The 18,235-nt window shown below is 38.3% G+C and overlaps 1 protein-coding gene across 1 annotated transcript in view; it reads right to left on the bottom strand.

Moving 5' to 3' along the window:
- Cr1 (complement C3b/C4b receptor 1 (Knops blood group)) overlaps positions 1-18,235 on the bottom strand; it is a 109,793-nt gene that overhangs the window by 41,503 nt on the left and 50,055 nt on the right. Inside the window, exons 17-18 of the mRNA XM_023701184.1 lie at positions 8,555-8,734; positions 7,865-7,964 (exon numbers count right to left, since the gene is read on the bottom strand). Of these exons, the coding sequence (XP_023556952.1) occupies positions 7,865-7,964; positions 8,555-8,734 (280 nt within the window). The remainder of the gene's footprint in view (positions 1-7,864; positions 7,965-8,554; positions 8,735-18,235) is intronic.

Raw genomic sequence — 18,235 nt, 5'->3', positions numbered from 1 at the left:
ACACACACACACACACACACACACACACACACAATGGTCCACGAAACATTCTCCTTTCCTTCTGAAGGTTTTGTGATGCATTGTTATCATTAACCAGTCTTTCACTACTAAACTTAAATGACCAATTGGGAGAAACAGTTCTGAGACCGGTCTTCTGATTAAGACTGGGGTGATAAGTGTCAGGGATAATATTCACTTAGCCTTCTGAGCTTTCTGGGCAGATTTGGTGACCTTGCCAGCTCCAGCAGCCTTCTTGTCCACAGCTTTGATGACACCCACAGCAACTGTCTGTCTCATATCATGAATAGTGAAACAACCCAGAGGTGGGTAGTTAGAGAAGTTCTCGACACACAGGGGCTTGCCTGGAACCATGTCAACAATGGCAACATCACCAGATTTCAAGGAGTCACTATTTTTTTTTCTTTTTTTTGTGGAACCGGGGATTGAACTCAGGCCCTTGAACTTGCCAGGCAAGCTCTTATTCTACTGAGCTATCTCCCCAGCCCCTATCACCAGATTTCAAAAACTTGGGCCCATCTTCCAGCTTCTTACTAGACTATCAATCAATCTTTTCTTTCAGCTCAGCAAACTTGCAAGCAGTGTAAGCTGTGTGACAATCCAGGACAGGGGCATAGCCAGCACTGATCTGGCCGGGATGGTTCAGGACAATCACCTGAGCAGTGAAACCAGCTGTTTCCATTGGTGGGTCACTTTTGCTGTCACTGGCCACACTGCCATGCCGGACATCTTTGACAGACACATTCTTGATGTTGAAGCCCACATTGTCCCCAGGAAGAGCATCACTCAAAGCTTCATGGTGCATTTCAACAGACTTGACTTCAGTTGTGACATTGACTGGAGCAAAGGTGACCACCATGCCAGGTTTGAACACCAGTCTCCACTCACCCCACAGGGACAGTGCCAATACCACTGATTTTGTAGACATCCTGGCGCGGCAGCTGCAAAGGCTTATCAGTTGGGCGAGTGGGTGGGAGGATGCAATCCAAAGCTTCAAGCAGTATGGTTCCACTGACTTTGCCATCTTTATGAATGAACTTCCATCCTTTGAACCAAGGTATGTTAGTACTTGGCTCCAGCATGTTGTCACCCTTCCAACCAGACATTGGCACAAAAGCCACGGTGTCAGGGTTGAAGCCAATTTTCTTAATGTAGGTGCTTACTTCCTTAACAATTTCCTCATATCTCTTCTGGCTGTAGCGTGGCTCCGTGGAATCCTTTTTGTTAACTCCAACAATTAGTTGTTTCCCATCCAGTGTGTAAGCCAGAAGGGCATGCTCACAGGTCTGCCTGTTCTTGGGGATACCAGCTTTGAATTCACCAAGCCTAGCAGCAACAATCAGGACAGCACAGTCAGCCGGCAATGTGCCTGTAATCATGTGTTTTGATGAAGTCTTTGTGTCCAGGGGCATCAGTGATGGTCACATAATACTTGCTGGTCTCAAATTTCCACAGGGAGATGTCAATGGTGATACCACGCTCACGCTCAGCTTTCAGCTTGTCCAGCACCCAGGCTTACTTGAGAGAATCCTTCCCCATCTCAGCAGCCTCTTTCTCAAATTTTTCGTTGGTTCTTTTGTCGATGCCACTGCATTTATAAATCAGATGGCTGGTGGTGGTAGACTTGCTGGAGTCCATGTGTCTGATGATGATGATTTTTTTTTTTTTTTTTTTGCGGGACCAGGGGTTGAACTCAGAATCTTGTGCTTGCCAGGCAAGCACTTTTTCTACTGAGCTATCTCCCTGGCCCCAAAGACAACGATATTAATGTGAGTTTTTTCCTTTCCCGTGTTGGCTTGGATTTAGTGGTGGTTTTCACTACACCTGTGCTCTCATAGCAAACCTGTTGCTAAAATGCTGGATGCTATTTAAAGTGCATTGCTTTCTTTATTTGGAGGTATTTGATTACTATGGTGTATACATGCTATGTTTCATGTTGATTTTTGCATCATGAAGTTTTACTGGATTGTTGATCAATTCTAACAGCTTTTCAATGGAATCATTAGGATTTTCACTTACAGCCTGAGCTTTTGATCATCTTTCTGGAAAAAAAAAAACAATTTCTTTCTTTTCAACTTGGAAAACTTTTCTTACTTTTTCATGCCTAATTGCTTCAGTTAGAGGTTCTAATACTATATTAAACAGAAGTCGTAAGGATGGACATCCTGGTCCTATTACTGATCTCAAATTAATAACCCAGCTTTTTACCATTAAGTATAATGTTAGCTGTGAGATTGATAAATGGCATTTATCATATCCAGTTACACCCCTTCTATAGCTAATTTGGTGAGTTTTTATTATGAAAGGATGTGGAATTCTGAAAAATAACTTTCCTGCATCTATTGAAATGGCCATATTATTTTTATTTTCCATCCTGTTAATGGTGGCATATCACATGTGTTGATTTGCATATATTGAACTATCCTCACATTTCAGGGATCAATACTATTTGACTACAAGGTATGGTCTACTTGTGTGCTGTTGAATTTTGTTTGCTAGCATTCTGTATAGAATTTCTGTATCTATTTCCATCTGGGATATTGTCCTATAATTTTCTTTTGATATAATGTTCTCATCTTGTTTTGATGTCAGGCTAATGTGGAACTCACAAAAATGTTTGAAAATGTACCTCACTCTTCAGTTTTTGAGAAAACTTTGTGAAGTATTAGTTCTTCCTTACATGTTTGACAGAATTTGTCAGGGAAGTCACCAGGTCCTGAACTTCTCTCTGTTGGGAGTTTGTGATCATTGATTAAATTACCTAGCTTATTTGTATGTTCAGATGTTTCTTTTTTCTCATGATTCAGTCTTGGTAAGTAAATGGAATTTTTCCATTTACTGAATTATTCAGTTTGGTAGGGTGTAATTATTCATAGCGTTTTCTTATGATCTATCATATTTAGTGAAATTAGTTGTACTGCCCCATTCTCACTTATAATTTCAAGCCTTCCTTTTTTTCATATTCAACTACAATTTTGTGGTTTATCTTTAAAAAAGCAAGTCTTAGATCCAGATATGGTGGCTCAAGCCTGTAATCCCAGCATTTATGAGGATGAGGCAGGAGAACAGCCATGAGTTTGAGGCCAGCCTGGACTACATAGCAAGTCTTATTTCAGAAACCCAAAAAACAACCAACCAACCAAAAAAAAAAAAAAAAAAGAAACAAACAAGCAAAAAGACCAATTCTTAGTTTCATTTTCCTTTTCTATCTTTGTAGTCTCTATTTCTGCTCTTATATTTATTACTTGTTTCCTTCTTTAAGCCTAGTTTGTTCTTCTTTAGTTCCTTGAGCTATATGGATTATTTGCATGTTTCCATCTTTCTTAAGATAGATCTTTTCATTATGATTATTATTTTATGTATTTTTCCAGGGTCTTACTAGGCAGATGGGACTCATATAGCTGGGATTATAGGCATGCGCCACTGTGCCTGGACTCAGCATGCCTGGGGGAGGGGCTGGCGTGGCATGTGATAAGGTAGATCTTTATCACTATAAACTTCCCTCTTAATATTTCTTTTTCCACATCTGCTAAGTTTTGGTACGTTGTACTTCAATATTCATTTGTGTCAAGATATTTTTTTATTTGTATTTTGATTTTTTGACCAACTGTTTGTTTACGTTTATGTTGTTTAATTTCAACAGTGTTATTAATTTTATAGTATTTCTCCTGTTTTTTGTTTGTTTTGTTTTGTTTTGTTTTCAGAACTGGGGATTGAACTCAGGCCCTTGCACTGCCAGGCAAGTGCTTATTCTACTGAGCTTTTCTGTTATTGATACCTAGTTTTATACAATGTGGCTGGAAAAGATCCTTGATATCATATTTAAATCTTCTTGAACTTTTAAAGATTTGTTTTGTCTAATACATCACCTGTATTAGACACTGTTCGATGTGCACTTGGAAAGACTGTATATTCTGCTGTTGCGTAAGATACTGTGTTTGCTGTTGTTTAAACCCACTCTTTCTTTACTGATTTTATCTATGGGTAATCTATCTATTGTTAAAAGTAGAACAGTACAGTTCTCTGCTATTATTGGATTGCCGATTCTCTCTTCAGCTCTCTGAATATTTGCCTTTCATATTTAGGTGCCCTGAAGTTGGATATATGTATTTATAATTGTTATTTATTTGTGATCAGTTGACTACCATCATTATATAGTGACCTCCTTTTGTCTCTTATGACAGGTTCTGACTTCTTTTTTTGGGTAATGTACTACCACTGCTCTGCTTCAGTTGCCATTTTTATGGAGTCTATTTTCCCATCCTTTCAGATTATGTATGGCTTCAGATTGTGTATGTCCTTAAGGCTACAATAAATTTCTTGCAGCTAGTAGAATTTTGTTGGATATTTTTTAAAAAATCTATTGAGTCACCACATGTTTTGATTGAAGAATTTAATATTTACATTTAATTATTGAATGTAAGAATGTACCATTGACATTATACCATTTTCTGGTCATTTTGCAGAATTTTTTAAAATTATTTTTTCTTGTCATATCTTCCTTTGTGATTTCATCTTTTTTATAGTAGTATGTTTGCTGACTTTATATTTTGGGTATTTATTATAGGTTTTTGTCTTGCAGTTACCATGTTCCTTATATAAAATATCTTAGAGTTATTTTAATAGAGTTTAATAATTAGAATCTACTTTAAGCCGATAATTTAAATTTTAAACTTAAATTAGACTATACATGAAACTCTGTATTTTAATTTTCTTCTCACATTTTGTTAATGATGTAAAAATTTATATCTTTTTTGTGTTATATATTCATAGCAAATTATTATAGCTGTGATTATTTTTAATATGTTTGTCTTTTAAGTTAAAATGATTTATCAGTCACAATTATAGTAACTGAGTATCCTGAATTTATCAATGCCTTTCCTTTTATAGTGACTTCTATATTTTCATGAAAGTAGTTCAGCATCTGTTGTCATATTTTTGGTTCATATCTAGATGTCTCCCAACAACTCATGCAGCCATAGGTGTGGTTTATTCAGAGGTGGCTGGATCTAGGGTGTGTGATGCTGGGATTGATTCATGGTGCTCTGCTAGGCTCAAGGGTGTTAGGAATAAGGGTGTGAGTGCTGTGTGCCCTAGGTAGCCTGGACAAGATATAAGGGACAGAAAGAGCTGTGGTTGCCCTCTGTTGCTCTGCTACCCTCTGCCCACCATGAACTGTTTTTCCTCTGTGATGCCTGTCTGCCTTGGCACCCTGCCTTGGAGTCAGCTGATTACAGACTGAAATCTCTACAAACTGTGAGCTAAACAAGACTTTCCTTTTGTAACTTTGGGTGTCAGACATTTTGACTCAGCAAAGAGAGAAAGGTATTAAGGTGGCATCTTCTTATTTCAACTTGAAGATGGTTAGCATTTGTTATAAAACAGGTCTCATGACCAGCAGGTCCCACAGCTTTGTTTGTCTTGAAAAATCCTTATCTGTCCTCCATTTCTGAAGAGCAGCCTCGGAGGTTGGCATACTATTGTATTCTTGTGTGGAAGATATTTTTTTCTATTAGAAATCTGAATATTTTATTCTCTTTGTCTCTTAGTTGAAAGTCCTCTGCTGAGAAATCTCTTATGGTCTTATGGAAGTTGCTTAAAATGTAATAGCATTTTTTGTTTGTTTTTGTACTTTCAACATGAACTCTTTGATTCTGAGAATTTCACTATGATGTTACAAAGAGCTCTTTAAACTTAATACCTACACAGGAGGTTCTAGAATGCTTCATGTATCTACATGCTCATTTCTATCTCCAGGTTCTGGAATTTTTTAAATTTTAATTTTGTTGTTTTTTGACGCAGGATCTTGCTATATAGCTCAGGCTGGCCCTGAACTCACTATGTTGTCCAGGACAGCCTCAAAGTCATAGCTCTCCTCCTGCCTCAGATTTTCAAGTGCTGGGATTGCAGGTGTGTGCCACCATGCTCAGCTTCTTGCTTATTTAAGTCAGATTTCCACCTCTCTTTCTTCATTCTGGGCATGCCATACTATGATATTGGTTTGGATAATACTGACTCATAACTATTGGACACTTCCTTAACTGTTTTTTGCTGGCTCTTTCCTTTGACCAAGTTTGATGTTGACATCTCTGTGTTTTTTTTTTTTTTTTTTTTTGTCAATCATTGTGTTCTTTAGCTCTGGTGTTTGGTTCTTTCTTAGGCTTTTTTTTTTCTCGAGGAACCAGGGATTGAACTCAGGCCTTTGCGCTTGCCAGGGAAGCGCTTATTCCACTGAGCCATCTCCCCAGCCCCTTTCTTAGGCTTTTCTCTATCGACTTTTACTATTTCATTTTGTGCATTTACTGCTCCTTTGTTTTGGATGTCTATGCTCTCTTGTAGTTCACCAACTTATTCTATGGTAATTGTTTTCAATTATGTCTTTTTATTGCTAAGCTGTAAAAGCTCTTTATATGTCATAGATACATCTTTGAAGGGTTTATGATTTCCAAATATCTTTTTCTATTTATGGATTTTTTATTTTTTTTTTACTTTCTTGACAATGTACTCTGATAAATGAATGTTTTCAATTTTTTGAAGCTAAATTTATATACTTGGATTTTGTATTAACACAACTTTAGCTCATATTTTTTAAGTTGCTTAGGAGTAAAAGGTAGGGGAAGGCAGTGCCTTAATTCTACCCTAAGCAAAGAGAAGCACCAACCATAGCACCAGTCACGAGCGGCTCTTGCTCAACATTTTCAAAGGTGGCTCTCTTATGAGTTACATTGTGTCCTCAAAATGATGTGTCAATGTTGAAACCCCTGGTCCCTGTGACTGTGACAGCCAAGTCAAGATGAGGTCTCTCAGGTTGGCCTTAGTTCTTTTGTACTGGGGAGAGAGCCCAGGACCTTGAGCTTGCCAGGCAGGAACCTATGCTGCTGAGCTAGCTCCTCAGGCCTCAGGTGGGCCTTAATTTAACATGTCTGATTTCTGTATAAAACAGAGGACTCTGGAGAGAAACACAGGGGAGGTGGGGGGAGAGACAGACAGACAGACAGACAGACAGGCCAACCAAGGCAAGACATTGACAAAGAAGGTCGTGTGGAGACAGAGATAGAAGCTGTGGTTATGCTGCCACATGCTAAGGAAGACCTGTGGCTACCAGAGGTGGAGGAGCAAGGAAGACTCCTTTCCTTGATTTTGGACTTCTGGTCTCCAGAACAGACTAGAAGCTAACATTTGTGTTGGTTTAAGTCGTGCACTTTGTGATGAAGATCTGTTGTCTCAGTGACTCCGTGTCTTCCTTTGCTTGCAGCAGCATCTATCCCAAATCAGGGTTGTTTCTGTGTTTTGACTCCATCCTAAACTGCAGTAGTTTCTATCTGGAATGTGCCTATGTGTTAGAGCCTTCATGGCCAGCCTGTGGGGCTACTGTAAGATGGTGAGACCTTTCAGAGGTGGACAATAGTGGAAGGGAGTTAGATCGTGTGGGCTTGGCCTTCAATGAATTACGAGGATTCCAATCTCTTCCTGCCCCTCTGCTTCCTGGCTGCCATGAGGTCCATGGGGCCCCTTCACTTTGCTTTTCTACTGTGACATACACTGCCTCTGTAGGCACAAAGAAGTGTGGCCAGGGAGCATGGATGAGTCCTTAAAAGCCATGAACCAACATAAACCCCTCTTCCCTTTCAATTACCTCACTTATTTTGTCCACAGTAATGAAAAGTTGCCCTGATTTCTAGCAAACACAAAAATTTGTTCCCTCACTTTGTCATTCTTTTGTTCATTGCAGTCAGGGGTTAAAACCTAACTCCAGCAAGAGGCTAGCTGTCGTTTCTGAGATGTGACTAGAAGTCAATATTCCTGTCCCAAACTCGTGCAATGCGAGAGGTTGCTTTTCACTCACCCTTGATTACAACTGTACTTAATCTCAGATCCAAATGTGATGTCCGAGACTACAGTTACCATGCCATTCACAGGGTCAGAAGGTGTTTTACATGGCTTACCTATGGGAAAGAAACAGAATTTTAGAACTATGTTGAAATTACAGCACATGGAGTGCCAATCTGACTGTAGATCATGGATTTGTATTCATGGATTTTGCCACTGTGAGGAAACTCACTAGAGTGCTTCGGGATCTGCCACTGTGTAGGTGCCAGCTTCAGAAGGAGACCCCTTAAATTCTTTCTCATCCCCACCTGTGACTTCTAGAAGCACATATAGTTCATTTATTAGTAAAGTGCTATACTTTAATGTAAAACCAGGGTAATTTGCTGGACTCAAAGCCTGGAATTTTCTTCTTTTAGTTACTACATTTCCTTCTGAATGATATCACTTAGTTTCAGTGAAAATTGGACATCACCCTCAAATGAGTGGAGACTTTTCCTCCATCAGCCTTGTGATGGTTATTTCTTATAAAACTAAGAGTGGAGGTGCCAGGAACTCGAAGTAGATACTAGGATATGATGTACAAGAATACTTTACACGTAATGTAATATGGGCAAAATTATAAAGTTGGTTCTAAAATTTGGGCCAATTGTGTCACCTTACAAATGTCTAATGGATGGGGAGGAGTTTCTGGTTCAGCGGTACTCACGATTACACACATCCTTGGCACTTGTCCAGACTGAATTATTCTGGCATGTGATCGAGAACTTCTTCTTGAAATAACCTGGACGGCATTCGTACTTCAAAGATGTCCCAATAGGAAACTCAGACTCCTCAAATGGATCTGTAGGCATGGCAGATGCAAAGTATTCCGGGACTCCACACTGACCTAGAGATTGAGACCGTGGTGTCATGCGGGTTAAAAGAGAAACCTCCAACCAATTTCCCCTTTCTCTCCATTATATTTTATAGATGTGATCAAAGAAGAAAAAGAACTTGTTTTATAATGGCAAGAGGGCCTATCTCCTTAGTAGGTATGTGGAAAATGAGCTTTAAGGTTTTTAAAACTGAGGATCTAGCCACTAAAACAAGGCCTTGCTATATTGAAGGCAATTAGGCTGAGTACATAGTCTTTCTCCAAAAAGGCAATTCCAACTGATAGCTTCAAATTTAGGCAGAGAGTGCCTGCCCTTCGGCATCATCTACCCCACCCTTTGTCCTCCTTTGTGTAACAGGATACACTTTCATATTTCTCCACCTACCTTTACTCCTGGCGATCCTCCCCCTTTCAAAGGGCCTATAAGCCTTCTCTCTGGCCTTCAGTAGCCATTTGCATTGTTCTAAGTCTGTTGCCAAGGTGAGAACAGAAGAGACTCAACAACTAACTGTATTTCATCTTACGAAAGAATCTATTTTCTGAAGTATGTTATGAATTAGATGTTAGACATAGCTGCCTTCCCTTAAGGGATGGCATGTTTAGTTTAAAATAACAAAAAGGCCACTTGGAGTCAAATGATATTTAATCAATAAGAAATACCTGTTGGAAAATATAATTTTGGTTTAGTTTGGACATCTCTTTTGTTGCTGTTGTTATTACTTCTTTTCCTCCTTACACTTCTTACTAATTTAGATTATAAAGAGTAGATTGAAGCCAGGTATTACTTACATTAGTGAGCAAAGAAGTAACTATCCCATGTTGTTGGCTCTGCATTTATTTTTATTTTATCTTTACTGGTATTTTCTTTGCATGTATTTACTATTCTTTTAAAAATATATTTCTTGAAATGATTACTGACATTTAAAACTTCTCAGTTTGTGACAGCCTCTAAAATACCACACAAGCCCATTATTTTTATTCTAAGTGTACAATTCTACAAGCTTCAATGTGTCGTATTTTTCCATTCAAAATATTTTGTAATTGCTATTGGGATTTCTTGGTGACCCATATTTTGTTTTAGTAGCCGTTTTGCAGAATTTACAAACGCTTGAGGAATTGTAAAATCATATATGCATTAGTTGTTTCTGAAACTGTCTGAATTGGGTAAGACTCCTGTTCCACGACTTAGCATACGGCCAATGGTGGCAACTGTATTGGGCATATGTGCAAAACACGCATGCAGTGTAGTAATAAACAGTGGCTGTATGTCTGTGAGTTTCAGATCTGTTCATTGCATTTATACAAAATCATCTAGATATTTCCTGGGCAAACTTATCCTACCAGATGCTGGAAGAATTGTGCCAAAAAATAAATAAATAAATAAAATAAAAGAATTGTGCTACAATGTTTCATTTTATTGTACATTTATCTACTCCTAATTCTGTCCATCATTTATTTTATATACTTTGATGTATCGTTATATTGTGAAATTTTAAATTCTCATATTTTGTGGAAGATCAATTCTTTATCATAATAAAATGTCTTTACTTCCAGGAATAAACCTTACCTCAAATTAGACTTTGTCTAATTCATGAGGAAAATAAAAATCAAATAACAAATAGTCTATAATAGCAGTGGGTTTTCTGTAAGACAGACAATGTCAGAAGTTGTTGACTTGAGCCATTTACAGTTCAGCATATTAATATGGCTTTATGTTTATACCTCGTGTTTATACTTTTCTACTGGATGATTAAGATCAAGATAAAGCAAGACATATATAACAAGAAATATAACTTTTGTATCTGACAAGGTCAGTCAAAATCCCCTCAGGATTTACCCTGAAACCCTCTACTGCAGTTTGTAGCTCCTTTGTCAGTGTCAGCCATGTGGATAAGTCATAGCAATTGCTTGACCAATTTGCTCTCTGTGAAAGCCTGAGAGAATGTCTTCCCTCCATGTGACTCTCCTTAGACACACTCTACATCAGTGATCACTTTCCTCTGTGGCCCCACAATCGCCTTAATCAGAAAATTTGGGAAATAACTGAGTTACATGATGTTACAGTACAGGTTCTCCTATTTCCTAAGTCCTCACTGACCTTGAAAGGCTGGGGCCAAAATGTTGGCTGTCCTTGTAGCCCTTCTTTCTCTCTGATTTTTTGGTCTGCAAATGTAAGTTGTTAACCCTCCAGAAGAGAATCTTAATGATACTATTGCCCTACAACATAGGCAGTTGAGCTTAACATCACTGTATGAATATCAAACGCCTTAGACATAACATGGAAAAGGTATTTTCCAACAATCATTGATATGCTAGAATTTAAATCCCTATTGAATGTGAAAAAATAGAAAATTAAAAAAAATAAACAATTACACATTTTTACACAGAAATTTACAAATCTAACCATATACAGCATTAGCAGCAGGACAGTCCTATGACATTTTTTCCTTGTCTCTTGTTTTCTTTCCTTCTTTTTCCTTTTTTTTTTTTTTGTACCAGGGATTGAACTCAGGACCCTGAACTTGCCAGGCAAGTATTTATTCTACTGAGCTATCTCCCTGGCCCTTCTTTTTTTTTTCTTTTTTTACCTTTTTTTTTAAAAAAAAAAAAAAAAACACACCTAAACATTTACTTGAGAGAGAACATAGCAGTAATTGATATGACATTAGAAGCAGTATGCATTTAGAAGACCAGAATGATAGTCATTCCAAGCATGGCCTTAGTCTTACACATTGCTATTCTTGGTGCAGTTGCTTAGTTCACATTTTACATGTATTTTAAACTGCCACTAGTGGCACTCAATGTAGATACTTCAAGCTATTTGTTGGTCTCCAGTTATTTGCCACTAGCCTGGACTCTAATAGCAATGCACCCCTGTCCTCTTCCCAGCTAGGCTCTAATAAAATTTAAGTAGAAAGGTGTGATAGTTTAAGTAGTTTTGTAAAAGCCACTGAATGACAAAACAGTTCCTGTGAAAGCCACGTGTTAAGTAGTACACAACCACACAGTGAGAAGCAGTTCTTGTGGTTACCCCTTTGCCTTTTCTCTAGTGGACATAGGAGTGAATATTTATTAATTTCTTTTGTGTATTTTAGTACAGGGTCTACAGGGTCTTACTACGTAGATCAGACTCATAGTGATTCTCCTGTTCTCAGCCTCCCAAGCACTGGGATTACAGGTGTGTGCCACCACGCTCAGTCTCAATTGCCATCTCAGCCTGCCCTAGGGGCGGGGCCAGCACGGCATGCCGGGATTGAACCCCAGCCACTGGGCTCTGCTTAAGCAGGCGGTTTAGTCTGCTGAGCTATTTGGCCAGCCACAGGAGTGAATAGAATGCTGGCTTTTATCTTAAGTCAGCATCAAATGACGCTTGTCCATTGAAGCTGGCCAAGAGAAAGGATTCTGTATGGAACTGCTGATGCCAAAAGTGTTGGGGAGAGGGGCTGAATGCTACAACAAAGTTCCTGGTGGAGGCTGGAGGGAGCCTAAAGCAACACAGCACACACATGAACCATTCCCAGAATGATATTTCTTTCCTTTAATCATCTAAACTTACTACCTGTGTTGTGGTATATGAATGGCATATAAGATAATAACAAATGTGAGTTTGGGAAGTATCTAAATGAAAAGGTGCATATGAGTCTTCAACAGAGAAACCCTGGTGTAGTTTTCTTTTCCTCCTTTAATTAATTAATTAATTAATTAATTGTTTATTTGATACATGGTCTCGCTATGCAGCTCGGACTTGCAGTGATCCTCCTCCTTTATAACCAATCCCTTAAATTATGGCTATTTCTTTTTGTTGGCTGGATCAGCCCCCTGAGGGCAGGGCTGGTGTGGCATGTGCTGGGGATCAAACTTCGGTCCCCTGTGCCTGCCTAAGCAGGTGCTTAAACTGCTGAGCTATCTTGCCAGCCCCTATTTCCCCTATTTCTTCTTTCTTTCTTTCTTTCTTTCTTTCTTTCTTTCTTTCTTTCTTTCTTTTTTCTTTTTTGGCAGAACCAGGGATTGAAATCAGGCCCTTGCGCTTGCCAGGGAAGCACTTATTCTACTGAGCCATCTCCCTGGCACCCCTACGGCTATTTCTTATGATAAGTACTTAACATACATTCCATAAACTTTAGGGTTGCTATAATTTTTAAAACCTTTTTATACCTTTATTGAGACATATTACATATGATGATAAATATTTTAAGTGAAAATAGGTTCTCTTGACATATATTTGTCCATTAAACTATTGCCAAAATCAAGACAACAAGCCACTCCCTCTCATGTGCCACTCTACCAAGTTCCTTCCTGCCCCTTTGGTAATTTTTCTACTTTCTTCTCTAGGCCATTTCACCTGATTTTCTAGCTATGGATTGAATTAAATTTCTAGAATTTCTCATAAAGGGTATCATTCAGTTACTTTTAAAAAGCTGTCTTTCATACAGTAATAAATTATTTTGAGACTGGTTAAGATTGTTGCAATATAAAAATAATTTCTTTTTGTTGCCAAGAAATATTCAGTTATATGGATAAATATACCTTCATTTATTTTGTCCTTTCACCTACTGAAGGTCATTTCAATCATTTTCAGTTGTTGCCTAATAGCAAACAAACAAAAAGCAAATAAAAACTGCTACGGAAATTAACAGAAAAGTCTTTGTGTAGACGTAGGATTTCATTTCTTTTACATAAAAATGTAGGAATAAAATACTAAATCATTGTTGCCAAAATCCAGAAGATCATCAGTACCTATCCAGAACCTCTATCCCAATAAGATGGAAAACACAGAAGAAATGGACAGATTCCTAGACACATATGAATTACCAAAGCTGAGGCAAGAAGATATAAAGAGTCTAAGTAAAGCAGTATCAGTCAATAGAATTAAAGAAGCAATTAGAAACTCCCCAACAAAGGAAAGGCAGGCTCTGACAGACTCACTGCTGAATTCCACAAAACAATTTGGTGTTTTGTAGAATTACCGATATTACTAATGTTAGAATTACTCATATTACTAATGCTGCTAACTCTCAAGCTCTTCAGTGAAATCAAAAGGGAAGCAGTATGCTCATATTCCTTCCTGGAAGCAAGCATCACCTTGAGACCAAGACCTGAGAAGGATTGAACCCCAAAAGGGAACTATAGACCAATCTTCCTAATAAACATAGATGAAAAAAAATCCTTAATGAGATATTGGCAAACAGAATGTAGCAAATCATCGAGATCATAGACCATTAATCAAATAGGATTCATCCCAGGGATGCAGTGTTGATTCTATATATGCAAATCAACAAATGTAATATACCATTTTAGCAGAACCAAGGACAAAAATCAAATAATTATCTTGATGGATGCACAAAAGTGTTGGACAAGGTACAACACACATTTATGATTAAAAATCTTACAGAAAATTTGAACAGATGGTCCTAATTTCAATCTGTTAAAGCCATCTATGACAAACTAACAGCCAACATCCTACTAAATGGACAAAACCTGAAAGTTTTCACTCTAAAATCAGGAACAAGGCAAGAATGTCCACTGTCTCTACTCTTATTCAATATAGTTCTGGAAACATTAGCCAGAACAATTAGGCAAGAGAAAGAGACAGAAGGAACAATGATGGAAAAAGCAGACATTAAATTACCATTATTTGCAGACAACATGATGTTCTACTTAGAAGACCTCAAATATTCCACCAAATCACTTCTAGATTTAATAAATTCAGTATCATAGCTGGATAGAAAGTCAACAGTAAAAAATCAATAGCATTCCTGTACACAAATAACAAAATCACCATGAGAGAAATAGGGAATTAACACCTTTTACAATAACATAAAAAAATGAAATTCATAGGAATCAATCTAACAAAGGAAGTAAAAGACCTCTATATTGAAAACTACAGTACTCTGAAAAAGAAGATTAAAGAGAATATCAGAAAATGGGAAGATATCCCTAGTTCTTGGGAAGAAAGAACCAACATAGTGAAGTGGCCAGACTTCCAAAATTGTTATCTAGATTTAATGTAATCCAGGGAAGTGCTTATTCCACTGAGCCATCTCCCCAGCCCCTGATTTAATGTAATCCAAATCAAAACTCCAACAGCATATCATACAGAATTAAAGAAAACAATCCTAAAACTCATTTGGAAATGAAAGACACCTAGAACAGCAAAGGCAATTCTGGGTAACAAAGTGAGACAGGGGAACCATAGTACCTGACTTGAAATTATATTACAAAACTACTGTGATAAAAACAGCATGGTACTGGCAAACAAACTAACAAACAAACACGACCATCAACAACCAAACACAGCTGAGGACAAATGTAACTGATTAGAAGATGTAGAAAAAACTCCAGGCATATTTAGTCACTTTGTCTTTGACAAAGGAACAAACATCTTCACTTAATAAATGGTGCCAGAAAAGCTGACTTTCCACATGTTAAAAATAGACCCATATCTTTCACCAGGCACTAAATTAAATTTGATATAGATCAAAGATTTACATATTATAACAGAAACACTAAATCTGCTGGAAGACACAATAGGTACAACTCCTGAAGACACTGCTGTAGGTAAACATGTTATGAACAAAACCCCAACTGCACAGGATCTACCACAGAGAATCAACAACTGGAATCTCGTATTACTAAACAGCTTTTGCATTGCAAAAGAAAGGACCAGTGGAGAGAAGAGACAACCCACAGTGTGGGGAAAAATGTTTGCCAGTATTCCTCACACAAAGCAGCCAGTGTTCCTCAGACAAAAGATTACTATCTAGAACATATAAAGAACTCAAAAAAAAATCAGACCCTACCCAAATTTAATGACTCAATCTAAAAATAGGCATCTAAGATGAATACACACTAAGATGAAAAAGGAGAAGCAGCAAAAAATATATGAAAAAATGTTCAATATCAGTGGTTATTCCAGATCAGTGTAAATTAAAACAACATTGAGACCCCATCTCACTCCAGAAAGAACGTATAATATCAAGAAGTCAACCAATAACATGCCTTTGGGGCTGTGGGGAAAAAGGAATCCCTTTGCACTGTTGCTGGGAGTGTAAACTGGTACAAACACAGTGAAAATCAATATGAAGATTCCTCAGAAACAAAGGACTAGAGGTTCCATTCAACCTGGTCATTCCCCTCATTGGTATCTTCTGAAAAGAATTCAAAGCATCATACTGAACAATACATGCATGTCCATGTTTATAGTACCACAGTTTGTAATAGCTAAATCTTGGAAACCATTCAAATGCTCATCAACTGATGAATGGATAAAGAAGAAGCATTTTTTAATACAATGGAGTACTACTCTACCATAAAGGATAACCTTGAGACATTTATAGATAAATGGATGTACCTTTAGACCACATTCATAAGTGAAATAAATCAGACACGCATATGTAAATGCTGCATTATTTTTCTGGCGTGAGAAACCAAAGGTGTACATAAGGACCAAAATGTATAATAGATATTTAAGTAGGAAGAAATTGTTCAAATAGGAAGGGGAATAAGTAGTAGGGAAGGGGGAATGGAAGGAAGGAGAAGGGAAATAAAAGAAAAAAAGAAGGAAGAATGGAAATAAAGCTTTTGTAAATGAGGAAGAGAAGAGGGGTTGAAGGGAGGGTAAGGGAATGGGAAAAACATCAAGTTACAGCAAATCCCCTATGATGAGTATTGGCATTATGTAGACCTAAAATGTACCATTAAATTTAATTAATTACAAAAATACTAAATCACCTGATAGGTATGTGTCTAACTGTTAAAGAAATGCTAAACTTTTCTCCAAAGTGGTGGTTTTATCCGCTGATGAACAATATATAGTAATCCTAGCTACTTCCCTTTTTACCACCTACCGACATGGCCCATCTTCATCACTTGGTCCATGCCCGGGAGAGTATCCTGTTGGGGTCATTTTGGTTATTGTCTTCTATCACGAAGCTCCTTTCAACTGTCCTCATTTATGTCTTCCCTGGAAGGCAGGTTGATCTGTGCTGCACACCACCACAATGAATTGGTCACGTTGGTGCCTGCTCTGACATGAGCCACCCACTAGGGGTAGACACTACTCCCAGTCTGCCTGTTCCTCCCTTTCACGAAGGGTATTGCTTAAACAGTGACAAGTTTAAAAGCAGCACGCACTTTCAAAAAATAAATTTTCAAATGATATATTGTACTACTTGCATAAACAACATTGTAAAGAAGTGTGAGACAGATGGGATAGCATTTGCTTCACTCATAATGGTGAGCACATTAAGTGGGTATTCATGCCACAAGAGACAAAACAATGTGACAGTCATCGTCACTCTGTTAATGATAGTGCCTGTAAACTTTCAGCCACTCTTCATGATGCTGTCCAGATGTGTTTTTGTGGTTTTTTTTTCTTGTCAGCTTGACTCATCTGACTGTGCTTTTCCTAGGTGCCTCTCATAGAAAGCGCTCTCTCTCTCACTCTCTCTCCCTCCCTCCCTCCCTCCCTCCCCCCTCTAGTGGAAGGGGGACTATCAGCTCAGCTACCTGCTCATATGATACAGTTGGATTTCATATGTATGATTATCTTCACTGGGTATCTTCCTGTGGAACATTTTCTATGTTACTAGTCTCGGTGTGAAGACTATTTTATTAAAACAACAACAACAACAAAAACACAACTAGGTAATCTAAGCTCTAATTCTACTTACCTCTGCGCATATAAACTGAAAGACATCACAGAACCAGAAAGCAAATTGGATTCCCCCTTTACCCGGTACCTTTGCAAAGCAGGGCCACAGAACAGATCCTATGGGAGAGCACCAGAGCCTGTCCCTTGCTGAACACCGTCCAGGAAACCTCTAACTTTAATGACCAGATGTGGTTCACATCAGCAAAAGGCTCTTGGGTGCCGAGCATGTGCATTCTCTGTTGAACAATCTGCCCATGCTGGACAGAAGCTGGTGGACAGCTGCAGCTGTAATAGTGGGTCCCCATCTCTCTGCTCCCAGGTCTGCCCCTTTTGCCTCCCATGTTTCAGCTGTCAGTAGGCACATAAACATTTAGCATTGTTTTGTTTGGAATGCCCTCTTTATCCCACCATTTTCTTTGGTCTGAAGTCTATTTTGGCTGAAATCAATACAGTGAGTAGTAGCCCTACTTCCTATTATTTTTTTATACCGAAATTATATTCCCATGGATTATTTTATAAAGTCTGTGTTTGGATTCCTTGAGTACTTTATAGCTCTGCTTGGCTGGTTCTGCTTCTCAGAGGCAGGGCTGCTCTCTTTTCTCTCCCAGGCCATTCTCACTTTCTCCTCAGGCTTCTCAGATCTGCAGGAGGGCTAATAGAGTCCAACACCCTCACAGGCACAACGTCATCATTTTTACAATGACTCAGACAGCAGGATATCAATGTATGCAAGCATACACTGAAAACTGAGGTTGTTAATTGTCTTACTGGAGCCCAGGCCTCCAGCTAGCCCATGGCACAGGCTACATAAATAAAACCATGTGCTTTACAGTATAGTTAGTTCAGTCTTACATTTCTTG

The sequence above is a fragment of the Octodon degus genome, unplaced genomic scaffold (genome assembly GCF_000260255.1).
Source record: "Octodon degus isolate 3935 unplaced genomic scaffold, OctDeg1.0 scaffold00131, whole genome shotgun sequence".
NCBI classification, from domain to species: domain Eukaryota; kingdom Metazoa; phylum Chordata; class Mammalia; order Rodentia; family Octodontidae; genus Octodon; species Octodon degus.
The sequence above is the reverse complement of the archived record's forward strand: the minus strand, read 5'-3'. Positions and strand labels throughout refer to the sequence as shown.